Source organism: Pleurodeles waltl, chromosome 7 (assembly GCF_031143425.1).
Source record: "Pleurodeles waltl isolate 20211129_DDA chromosome 7, aPleWal1.hap1.20221129, whole genome shotgun sequence".
Taxonomy (NCBI): Eukaryota; Metazoa; Chordata; class Amphibia; order Caudata; family Salamandridae; genus Pleurodeles; species Pleurodeles waltl.
In genome coordinates this window covers 1,447,038,713-1,447,050,762 of record NC_090446.1, presented here as the reverse complement: position 1 = coordinate 1,447,050,762, position 12,050 = coordinate 1,447,038,713, and the positions used below count along the sequence as shown (strand labels likewise).

Below are 12,050 nucleotides of genomic sequence, written 5' to 3'. Positions count from 1 at the left end.
TCTGCAGCCCTTTTTTTTCCCATTAAAAAAAAAAATTGTCACTGTATTTTGGCTAATTTCTTGGTCTCCCTCAGGGGAACCCACAAAGTCTGGTTACCTCTAGAATCCCTAGGATGCTGGAAAAAAAGGACGCAAATTTAGCGTGGGTAGCTTATGTGGACAAAAAGTTATGAGGGCCTAAGTGCGAACTGACCCAAATAGCCCAAAAAAGACCTGGCACCTGAGGGGAAAAGGCCTGGCAGCGAAGGGGTTAAAAATAAAATGACAATAAACATTGTTTATTATAATTTTATTTTTAAAGTTTTGCAGCTGCTGCTGCTGCTTTGGGGGACGATGCTTCTCCACCATATATATAAATCTATAAAAGCTAAAAAGTACTCGATTTCACTTGCTACCTGGTTCTTGCTGATTCCACCCATTGCCTGGTTCATGCTAGAAATAACCATCAACCATGTGAAAACATTTTATGTGCTTCTCAGCACATTATACTAAACAGAACACACAATGTTCTCATTTCATTGTGAGAACTTAATCAGTTGAATTCATGAATTGAGTTGAGTAAGGATACGTTTGAGTCTGTTTGATAATTCATATGTCTACACATAGATGGATTTGGGTAAACCCTCTTCATCCATTGGTCGGTTCGGCTGTCATTCATAGTTTGCTTCCACCCACCACATCATACTGCAGGGATGGGTCAGTGTGGCAGATAGCTCTCTTGCACTTTGAGTGACAGTAGTTTGCCTGATCACTTGTTCACACCTCCTAAAGATAGGTGCACTTCAGTTTCAGGGCTAGAGGGCCAATACTTTACTTTGCCAATGCTTTTTTTCTTTTGATTCTTTAGTATTACTTTTATTTCTGTTTCAGTGATCCTTGTGTGTTTAACCTAAGTCTTCAAGTTGAAGTAAAGCAATGTCACTTGTTTCTTATGCCAAATCAAAAGATATGTTGTTGTTGTTAGAAATGGGGTCTCTAGTTGGGAGAGGTATACACCTTTGTCCAAGTAGGGACCTTAATCCTAGTCGGGGTAAATCACACATAATCCAAATTATCCTGTGCCTACCCTCTGGTAGTTTGGCACTGAACAGTCAGGATTAATTCAGAAGGCAATTTGTAAATTATTTGTGCAATAAATCAAACTGTAACACAGGGAAAACACTACAAAAATACACCACACAGGTTTAGAATAATAGATAATATTTATCTGAATAAAATAAGGTCAAAATGACAAAGATCCATTAATCTAAAGTTGAAATATCACTTTTGAAAGGTTTAAAAGAGTCTTAGGCCCTCATTCTGACCTTGGCGGTCTTTTCGCAAGACCGCCGAGTTACCGCCGCGGTAAAGACCGCCGACCGCGGCGGTATGCCGCTGCGCGTATTCCGACCGCTGGGAGCGTTCCGCCGGAATACCGCCAGCAGCCACACTGGCGGTCGGCGGGAAAGTGGAGACTGGTCAACCTCCACCGCCACGCCAGCAGAACACCGCCCCCAGAATTACGACCCACATTTCTGTGTGGCGGTCTTCTGTTGGCGGTCTTCTGTTGGCGGTCACGTCCCTATGGCTCCCGTCGCCTCCCGGAGGACCAACGCACAAGGTAAGTTGATCGTCCGTGAGGGGAGGGGGTGGGGGGGTGTTGTGTGATGTGTGCGTGCATGGGGGTGTGCGTGTGAGTGTGTAGAGGGGGTGTGTGAGTGCGTGCATGCGGGCGGGGATTGCTGCTGTGCCTATGGGCAATGTGTGTAGTTCGGCGGGTGCGCATGTCGGCATGTATGTGTGCGGGTATGTGTCCCCGTTGTGTATGTGTGTGTGTAGGGGGTGTGTATATGTGCATGTTGGGGGTGTGTGCATGTCGGGGTGCATGTATGTGCATGTCGGGGTGGGGAGGGGGTTCGTACCACCTCTGGGGGGTGGCAGGGGGGTGGAGGGTGTGGGGGGAGGACTCGGGGGGGCAGTGGGGGGTGGGGGAGACCCCTATCAGTGCCAGGGAAGGAATTCCCTGGCCCCGATAGTGCCTACCGCCATGGTTCGCATGGCGGTTCCCGAACGCAAGAAACCGCGGCGGTAAGCAGGGTCATGATAGCGTTGGTGGTCTTGGGTCGACCGCCGCAGCGGAGTGCGCAGACTCCAGCCCGTCGGTCATGACCCGCGTGGCTGTCGGAGTGGGGAAGTGGCGGTCGGTCGCGGCGGTGACCGCCGCGGTCAGAATGCCATTTTTAATACCGCCGGTCTGTTCGCGGTCCGACCGCCGCCTCTCCGCCGACCGCCAAGGTCAGAATGAGGGCCTTAATCCTTACAAATGAATAGTTGTCTCATTGTTACACACAGTACCTTGTGTGCTTTAAAAATATCACGCATGGAGACCACAGAGGAGGAGATGCGTGGAAAAATTGAGTGTTGTGTTGGATTTTCTGATGTGGCACAGACGATGCGTAATTTATTTCCACTCTGCAGGGGGTTTGTGTAATTTTTCGGTGCGCAGTCTTGGTTCCTCACTGTGATGTGGGGATCTTTTGATGCCCAGAGACGATGCAGAGTAAATCCTTGATGCGCTGGAAGTAGCCACGGGTGCTACGTTGATCTGGTAGGCGATGTGTTGAATTTTCCATCGCAAAGGCAGGCGCTGCGTCCAATTTCCGGTCAGGACCTTGGGCGTGACGTTCCGGTCGGTTGTGCAGTGAATTCTCGGTCACAATGCAGGCTTTGCATTGATTCTGGCAGGTGGTGCATCGATTTTCGACACACAAAGAGTTACCTGAAGAGATGAAGTCTTTTTGTCCCTGAGACTTCAGAAAACAGGAGGCAAGCTCAATCCAAACCCTTTGAGAGCACTTTTGGGGAAGGCAGAGTCCTTCTCAGCACAGTCAGAGGCCAGCAGGGCAACAGGAGGGCAGCAGTCCTTCTCAGCAAAGCAGTCCAGATGAGCCAATTGGGCAGCCAGGCAGTTCCTCTTGACAGGGTGCAGGTGTAGGTCCAGAAGTGTCTGAGCTGCTGGGGTCAGAGACCCAGTTTATATACCCAAAAATGCCTTTGAAGTGGGGAGACCTCAAAGAGTGGTTTTGAAGTGCACAAGTTCCCCATTCAGTACAGTCTTGTCTGCCAGGGTCCCAGTGAGGGGTTTGGCAGTCCATTGCGTGAGGGCAAGCCACTAGCCTTTCAAATGTAAGTGTCAGGCCCCTCCACCCTTTCAGCCCAGGAAGACCGACTGAATATGCAGATGGGTGCAGGTGTGACTGAGTGTCCTGTGTTTGTGGTTGTCTGGATGAAATTCTCAAGGGAGCTGTCAACCATCCCAGCCCAGCCATTGATTGGAGACAGGCTGTAAGGCACAAATGGTTTTTAAGTGCAGAGAAATTCTAACTTTCTAAAAGTGACATTTCTAATATAGTATTAGTAATATAAAATCCAAACTCACCAATAAGCAGGATTTTCTATAACCATTCTGGCAATTTTACCTGGTTACCCCTTTCAGATCAGAATCTACCACTCAAAAAGTATATGAGGGCAGTCCTAATGCTAGCCTATGAAAGGAGCAGGCCTCACTGTAGTGGAAAAAGAATTTAGGAGTTTTTCACTACCAGGACATATAAAACACATATATATACATGTCCTGCCTTTTACCTGCATAGGACCCTGCCCTGTGGGTTACCTAGGGCCTACTACCTTAGGGGTGACATATGTAGAAAAAGGGGAGTTTAAGGCTTGGCAAGTACTTTTAAATGCCAAGTCGAAGTGGCAGTGAAACTGCACACACAAGCCTTGCAATGGCAGGCCTGAGACATGGTTAAGGGGCTACTTATGTGGGTGGCACAATCAGTGCTGCATGCCCACTAGTAGCTTTTAATTTACAGGCCCTGGGCACATGTAGTGTACTTTACTAAGGACTTATAAGTAAATCAAATATGCCAATTGGGAGTGAACCAATGGTACTATGTTAAAGGGAAAGAGCATATGCACTTTAGCAGTGGTAAAGTGTGCAGAGTTCTAAAACCAGCAAAAACAGTGTCTGAAAAATGGAGGGAGGCAGGCAAAAAGTTGTAGGATGACCACCCTACAGCTGTCGGGTCTAACAGTTGTGTTGTGCATTAATACTAAAAAGCCTTTCCATGTCTTTTCTGGAAGCAGCTGCCTACTAGGGAGCACAGCACTGTTGTTTTAAAATTGTATAAAGTAGACATGTTTTTTAATTTAACATTTTTATTGCAATTGTGTGCTTTAGGTGTCACTGTACTTCATTTTTTTCTGTTGTGTGTGGCAAATGCTTAGCATAAATTATAGATGGAACAAAGTAAATAACTGGGATATTATCCACCTCAGGGTTGAGAGAGGTATTATATACAACTCATCTTCACTCGCATTGTATATTTGATATCACTCAGAACCCTCTGTTAAAAGCATACCCGTTACCCATCTATAATTCTATATTTAACAGCCTTTAATAATAGCATGAAGGAATAGAATGGTGAATACGTAAACAGCAGGGTAGCCCGCATTCTGCATTAAAACTTGCTATTGAAGAGCATTTAAATGAAAGCCACGTGATGATATTCTGCAGATCCCAATGTCACCCCCTCTCTCTTTTGTTTCCTTTCTGGCAGATCCTTTGTGCGTTCTGGGATCAGCAAGATCGAGGAGGGGAACTTTTACCATCTGCCCAGGCTGCAGCTCCTGTGAGGGTTTATTCTGATGGGTGATGTATGTAATGGGGAGACCTTGTGAGAGGTCGGTGTCTGAACGAAGATCAAGGAGGTCTGGGGCTGAGTCAGTCGTGTCTGGTCTCGTATATGACTGTCTCTGCCTCCTCTGCCTAAATCTATATGTGCGGAGGCAAGTCTGCTACTCAGCTGTCTTATTTCATTGTTTCAGTCTTCCTTACCGGGTCTTGTGGTTCTGTGTACTGATGCATCTTCTCTAAGGATCTGTGCTTGTCCCCGTTGTTGTAGGTTCAAATCCAGGCGAGCTCACTCTGTCGTTCACTTTCCTCAGGTCAACAAACATTTGTTTTATTGAGTAGGGTAGGAAAAATAAAATCTGTTATAACCAACATGCCATTGGAGATGAAAGTGTCCTTTACAAATTATGTTTTAGAGACTATCCCCACGGCAATGGGAGACAGCCCCTGTTATTGCTGTGAACCCAGATAGAATTGAGATGTTCACCACCTGCCACAGGAAGGGCAGCCCTTGGGTCCCTCTCGTAGGTAAGAGAGGCGGACCTGAAGGGTCCACTTCCAGCGGAAAGGGAGAACCGTATATTCTCAGTGAAAGACGTAGATGGAGACGTGTGGTGCCCACTACTAGATGCAGTGAGGGATATATTTTGTGACCACTACTAAGACAGTAGTACTTGGTGGCCCTTTTGGGGAAGAAAGTGAGACATGGCGCCTACAACTTAACGAAAAATAAACTTTACTACTAATCATTAGTGGGTGAGAGGGAGACCTGTGGTGTTCACTGCCAAGACTTAAAGGGAGGCATGTGGTGTCCACTACCATGTCTGAGAGAGGAACATCTGTGGTAACCACAACAACTTGAGAGAGGGAGATGTGATGCTCATTATTAGCAGGGCAAGCGCCTCCAAGTTGGAGAAACAGACTAGTGGAGGGGAGAGTGAGAGACCTGCGAAGCTCACACTTAGGGAGTCCAAGAGGGCCTGAGGCAGCACCACAATGGAGAAAGGTGGGGCCACAACCAAACAGAGAGACAAGTAGTGGTTGCCATCAGTGAGAGACGTGGGCACATGTGAAGGCTAGATTTGTCCACAATTTGCGTGATGCAAAGCTGCACAAAATGCTGATTTTTGGATTTATTTTAAAGTGCAAAACATGTTTTCCGTTGGAAAGTAGGCCTAAAGTAACACAAAGTAGCACTTTACATGATTGATATATAGCCATTCCCATGCACCCACTCATGGATTTTGATGCAAATCCCCATCTACTAAAGTAGGTAGACAGGGATTTACATCAAAATATTACACCCCCGTATAGCAGGTGTAATTTGTTAAAACCATTTTTTTGTCTCAGAACTTTTCTAAGTTTGCATTTGGGCTGTACAGTACAACACACATTCAAAGTAGGGGTGGGTGAAGAATTCCGCTTTGCTGGTGGAGTTAACTGAGTTTATCCCACTCCGCATGGCGCAGAGTGCCAAGTTCTGAAAAACTCTGCGAAGCGTTGCAGAGCAGACTTTTTTCTTGGGTGGCTCACCAATGTTTAGTTGGCAAGTGAGAGACATCACTAAGCTGGCAAGCAAGATTTCTGAATGCGAGCAGTCACGTCAGGTCACTACCACTCTTGTTCAGAAAGCTGCCCCTCATGCTGAGGAAGCTACTGCTCGAGTGGAAAGTCTACTTGAGCGGCAGAAAGAAGTTAGTCCCCTATGGCACTCCGCATGATGCATTTTGCACTGATTTTACAGTGCGGGTGAAACTCCTGGAGCTGAAAATCAGCGCGAACAGCACAACCTACTCAAACTCTGCTGCTCGAGGGAACTCAAGAAAGCGTGGCAGAGTTTTTCAGCAATTCACAGAATTCCACGTGGCAGAACTCCTCAAACTGCACCCAGAACTAATTCAAACTTAGAAAACCTTTTAACTGAACAGTTTTTTTTTCTACTACAAGGATACCTATGCTAGGCATTATGCATACATGCTTGCAAGTTGTGTGTGTGTTGGTGAAATGCAATTTAATGTGCATCAGTGCACGGCAAGAGAAAAACAGCACAATAACTTAGTAGATATGGCATTGTCTTGTTCTCTCCCTTTCATGCAGTACATCAACATTGGTTGATGCTCTGTTGCGGAAATTCAAAAGGAAGAGAACATAACCACATAAATTTGCCCCATGGTGTCTATTGCCAGAAGGGATAGACTTGTGGTGAAACAGCGTTGGTGACTGTGGGGGGAGATAAGGTTTGGGGACTTGTGGTGCTCACTAGCAGAAGATGGGGGGACTTGTGGTTCCAACTGGCAGAAGGGAGAGAAACTTGTGGTGCCCATTGCCAGGGGAAGAGTGAGGTTGAACATTCATGGCCTCCTCCAGACACTGGGTAAAGCCTGTGGAACTTTCCACAGGGGTCAATCAGTAACAGAGGGCCAAACAGGATTAGGCAGAGACAGAAAACAAGATGGAGAAATAGAGATGAGGAGGAGAGGTAATAAGAGGGAGAAGACTGGAAAACAAGGCGGGTAGCGAGAGAGAAATAAACAGAGAGGGAGGCGAGAGAGGGAGGCGAGAGAGGGAGACAAGAGAGGGGAAGAGAAAGTGAGGGAGAGAGAGTAGGTGCAGCAAGTTCAGTGGCATTGCGACTTTAAGCCCTAAGGGGTCTTTTAAACCCTAACAACTGCAATGTTTCACTACGCCAACAGTAGTGAAAGGGGCCATTTCCTTGCATGAACCAGGGCCCGTGGTATCTTTGCTAAGCTACTGGAGAGACTGCATAATGCCTGGATACTTACCGGTAATCTTCATTACTCTGAGTGCAGGTCTTGCTGTCACAGTCCTCACACAATTAGCAGTTCTTCTGCTCCCAGAAACCAATTACCTAGCCAAGCCAAAAAAGTTCTTCCAAGATGGCGTCCAATACCCATAATGAATAAAGGGAAGAACCAATCATGAAAATGTCCTAAAATACCAAGTAAAACATAAGAAGAAACAAGAAAGGTTGGGGCTTAGGACTGTGACATAAAGACCTGGACCCGAAGTAAGGAAGATTACCGGGTAAGTAATCGGGCACTACCTCCTCATCCATCTTCCTTTTCCAGTCCTTCCACAGTGAGCCAATACCCAAGCATATGACGATTGGTTCCCAAAGATTGTAAAAAAGAAGGGAAACACTCCTTCATAGTGCAACACTTGTGAAGATTTAATAGCAATAATACAGATCACACACAGTGTACGGCAAATAACACATATGAACAAAAGTCTGAATATGTTGCCATCCGCAAATGAAGACATTAATGGGAAACAAAAGTGTTTGGCGAAGCCCACATTTCAGCATTACAAATATCTCTTGTGGATGCCCCTTTAAACATCGCCCAGGAAGATTAAATGCTTCTAGTAGAGTGAATTTGGGCGGAAGAGGGAAGAGAAACATGAGCAGCATCATAAGCAGGAATGGTGGCCAGTTTAATCAAACGAGATAGAGTGGAGGAAGATGGCTTAAAACCTTTCCCAGGTAGTCCTGGGAGTCCACTTTATGAAATGAACTAGTTCTCTCCAGGTAAATTGAAAGAGCCCTGAGAACATCTAGAGAATGAAACCTCTCCTCCTCTGGAGAAGAAGGATCAGGATAAAATAGTGGAAGGACAATATCCTATTGACAGGGAAAGTCAGACACTACATTGGGCAGAACAAATGGGCTTGTACAGGGAAGCACCTTATTGTCATAAATTCTCAAAAAGAGAGGAGAGGAAAGAAGTGCTTGAATCTCAATGACCCTCCTACCGGGGCAGATGACTACCCAAAACAAGACTTTAAGATCTGTCGTATTCAGGGGCTCAAATGGAGGACCGTTAAAGAATAGAGCACCAAAGACAAGTCCCAAGAAAGGATCAGTGATGGAGAAAATGACCTTTGAAGAAGAAAGCTTCTCAGAAGAGGAGCCCCTGAATCAACAGCAGAACCACTAAAAGCCAAAATAGAGGCCCACTGAGCCCAAGGAGTGGAGACAGTCAGACCCAGACTCCAAGAAAGCCATCCTGGAAAAATCCAAACACTCACAGGGTCACAAGCACCAGGGAACAAACTTTTATCCCAGCACCGTGATACACAATTCGGCCAAAGATGATTATAGGATTTAGGGTGGAGGTCTCACTAGAAAGCAAAATACTCTCAGCTACCTCTAAAGAACATCTCTAAGCCAACAAATTCAGCATCTCAAGTGCCATAACCCTAGCCGCTGGCACATCAGAGAGGGAGTACTGAGACATGGAACACTCAGAGCAGATGGATAAATGGGAAACTTCCAGTGGGGAGTTAGTTCTAACAGCATAAGGAGTGGAAACCATGGCCTCCTGGACCATTCAGGAATGGCCAGCAGAACTTCCACATGTAAGGAAGACTCCAGGCCAAGGAATAGCAAAAGTGTTGACCGCAGAGGCATTTATTTGGAGGGAGAAAGGCTTAAGAAATGTGGGAGAATTACATTGTCTTCTGAGGCAAATAGGTCCACCCAAGGAGACTGATCCTGGAGGGAATCAGATGGAATAACGTGAGAGACAGTCAAGGAGACACCAAAGAGGGAAACACTCTAACCATGAAGTCCCCAGGACCATTTTCCATCCCAAGAAGGTAGGCTGCCACCAGAGAAAGGAGATTCCTCTCCTCTTAGAGGCATATCTTCTGGGAAAGAAGAAACAACTGAACCTGCATGCCCCCTTGATGGGTAAAGTGTGTCCTAACCACATAATTGTCTATCAGTAAATAAACTTCACGATTCCTTAAGAGAGGAGCAAACCACAGCAGGGACCTCCATGCTGCTGCCAGCTCTCTCCAGTTCGAAAAGTGGAGGCTGCCTGAAAGTCTCCAATTGCCCTGTGCTTTTGATTTCCCCAACACAGCACCCTAACCAAGGGCACTGGAATCCGTTGCCAAACAGTCACTGGAGGAACAAGCAAACCGTGGCCCTTGGACAGATTTCACGGTGAGAGCTATCACAGAAGTGCCTGAGTTACCTCCAGTGTAATTGTAAATGGGGCTTCATAATCCTGGGAAGAGGGATCCCAGTGACGTAGGAGATGATGGACCAGAGGATAAAAGTGGGGGCGTTCCCATGGAAGAAGCTTTAGAGTTCATACCATTTCTCCCTGGCTTCTTAAACATAGGCTGAGCTGATGTCTGGCATTGAGCAAGAAGAAAGGGCAGACGTCGGATAATAGAGGCTTGTCTCTCCTGAGGAAGAAACAATTCCCCCAAGTCCATTCTGAACAAGGCCTAATGAATTTCAGTCTGAGTGGGTTGGAAAGTGGATTTCTTGAGACTGATCAGGAATCCAAATTCGACCAGAAGACTGCAGACCTGTTGTACATGTTCCAATGCTGTGGAAAAAGAAGGAGACACAATCAGCCAGTCATTCAGGCAGGGATATTGTTTAATACCTTTAGAAGGAGGAGCACCTACCAATGGGGTAAAGAGCTTTGTAAAAACTGTTGGTGCCAATGAAAACAAAAGTCAGTGCCTGGGATTGCTAATGCTCTGCTCCCACCGCAAAGTGAATATACTTCTGATGGGCCTTGTGAATGGGCACATGGAAGTACACGTCCACCAGGTCTAAAGATCCCAAATAGTTCCCTTGATGGAGCAATTGAAGGATGGACTGTAATGTCACCATTATGAATGGCTTCTGGGGAAAATGGAGATTCACCTCTTTAAGATCCAGGACTGGTCCAAAGTTTCATGAGGACTTCTGAGCCAAAAAAGTATTGAGTAATAACTTTCACCCCTCGCTGAAGGAGGAACTGGTGTTATGGCTCATTTCTCCAGAAGCAACTGGATCCCTGACAGCAATACCGCTTGTTTCACAGGAGTCTTCGGCAGGAGGGTGGGTCTGAAAGTTTGAGCCAGAAGGGAGGAGAACTCTATTTGATTCCCGTTCACACTGTCTGAATCACTCAAGCATTTGGAATCGATAGCCACTGGTTAATGAAGAATCAAAGATGACCTCCCCCTGGAAGGGGATGGATAGTTATTGTTTAGGTGGAGCAGGGGTTGAGGTGGCTGTAGACTGAAATAGGGATTTGTCTCACCAAGGGGTGCTGTGCCACAACCCATTCCTAATAGGGCTAGATGCTACCTTTGGATTGAGGAGGAGAAAACTCTCTCCTATAACTAAATCCCCCACTACTCCGAGAAGAGCAAATAGGAGTGATCAATGTTCTGCTTTCCACGGACTGTTTCACCATATCTTCTAGTTGGTGACCAAAGGTCTTAGAACCCTTGAAGAGTAAATTCATAAGGGTTGACTTCTGAGAGTGTCCGCTTTCCAGGACTGCATCCAAATATGGCGCCTGCCTGCGATAAATGCTCCTGAAGCAGCCTCTGAGGCACACAGATTATCAAAGGAAAGGTCAGAGAGGAACCTAACTTGATGCTCCATCATCAATAAGAGGGATGATATATCTACCCTCAGTCATCAGTTGTATTAGAGACTGAAAATCCTTCAGGAGGGACTGTACCTTATGGTCATCCTCATAGATAAAATAGAAGCAGAAGAAGCTCACTTCACAGCGCCCTCCACCTTTTTATCCATTTGGCCAGGTGGGAGAAATTCCCATGCCTTGCGAAGAAAGCCCAGCCATAAGGTTATTCACCTTAACCGAAGACAGAAGTTCCTCAGAAAACCCCTCCAAACAGTATTGCTTAGAGAGAAAACTAGGAAAAACAGTTTTCTCAATGTTTTTCAATTTATGCAATAGGACTTTGCATATTGCACTATGCAGGAGGAATGTTTCTGGGTCAGGGCGTGGATACTTCTGAAAGAAATCCTCATCCACTGCGTCCTTTAATGGTATTGGAAACCCCAGATTCACTCATGTGTTTGAACAAATCAGAGAGCTCAGCTCCCTATACAAAGTGTCCCAGCTTATCTTCCCCATGCTCCTCCAACTGCGAGTCTGATTGTGCAGTCTTGGAAATGTAGGAGAAGGGCCATCAGGCTCTCTAGCTTTAAAGGCTGCATGCACTGCCTCATTTATGAGAAGGGGAATGGTATCGAGTGTAGGGATCTCTGCCATGTTTGTGGAGGGACCTGCAGAGACCATAGTCACAACGCGCCAACTCTGCGGAGCACATTTCCTGACTCCAGATTATTTCTATAATAATGAAATAACGCAGCCGCAGACTTTTGCGGGAGCAGCCATTTTATTGTCAGGAAATGTCACAGCAAATTCAGGCAGGAGAGCGGGAAAATGCCATAAATAACAGCTACCCAAAAAAAGAGACGGTCGTGCCCTTGTGCAGAAGGGACTCGTCAAAGCCTGCTTCACCAAGGCAGAAAGACTATTAATACCTAGAAACTGCGGAAGCCGCCTCAGGGGGGAAAAAACATTTT

General features: G+C 46.2%; 1 protein-coding gene across 2 annotated transcripts in view; it reads left to right on the top strand.

Moving 5' to 3' along the window:
• The window catches only part of LOC138246466 (leucine-rich glioma-inactivated protein 1-like), a 99,027-nt gene that overhangs the window by 44,394 nt on the left and 42,583 nt on the right, over positions 1 to 12,050 (top strand). For both annotated transcript variants that reach the window (XM_069201103.1, XM_069201102.1), the window contains exon 3: positions 4,602 to 4,673. In XM_069201103.1, coding sequence (XP_069057204.1) covers positions 4,602 to 4,673 — 72 coding nt within the window. The remainder of the gene's footprint in view (positions 1 to 4,601; positions 4,674 to 12,050) is intronic.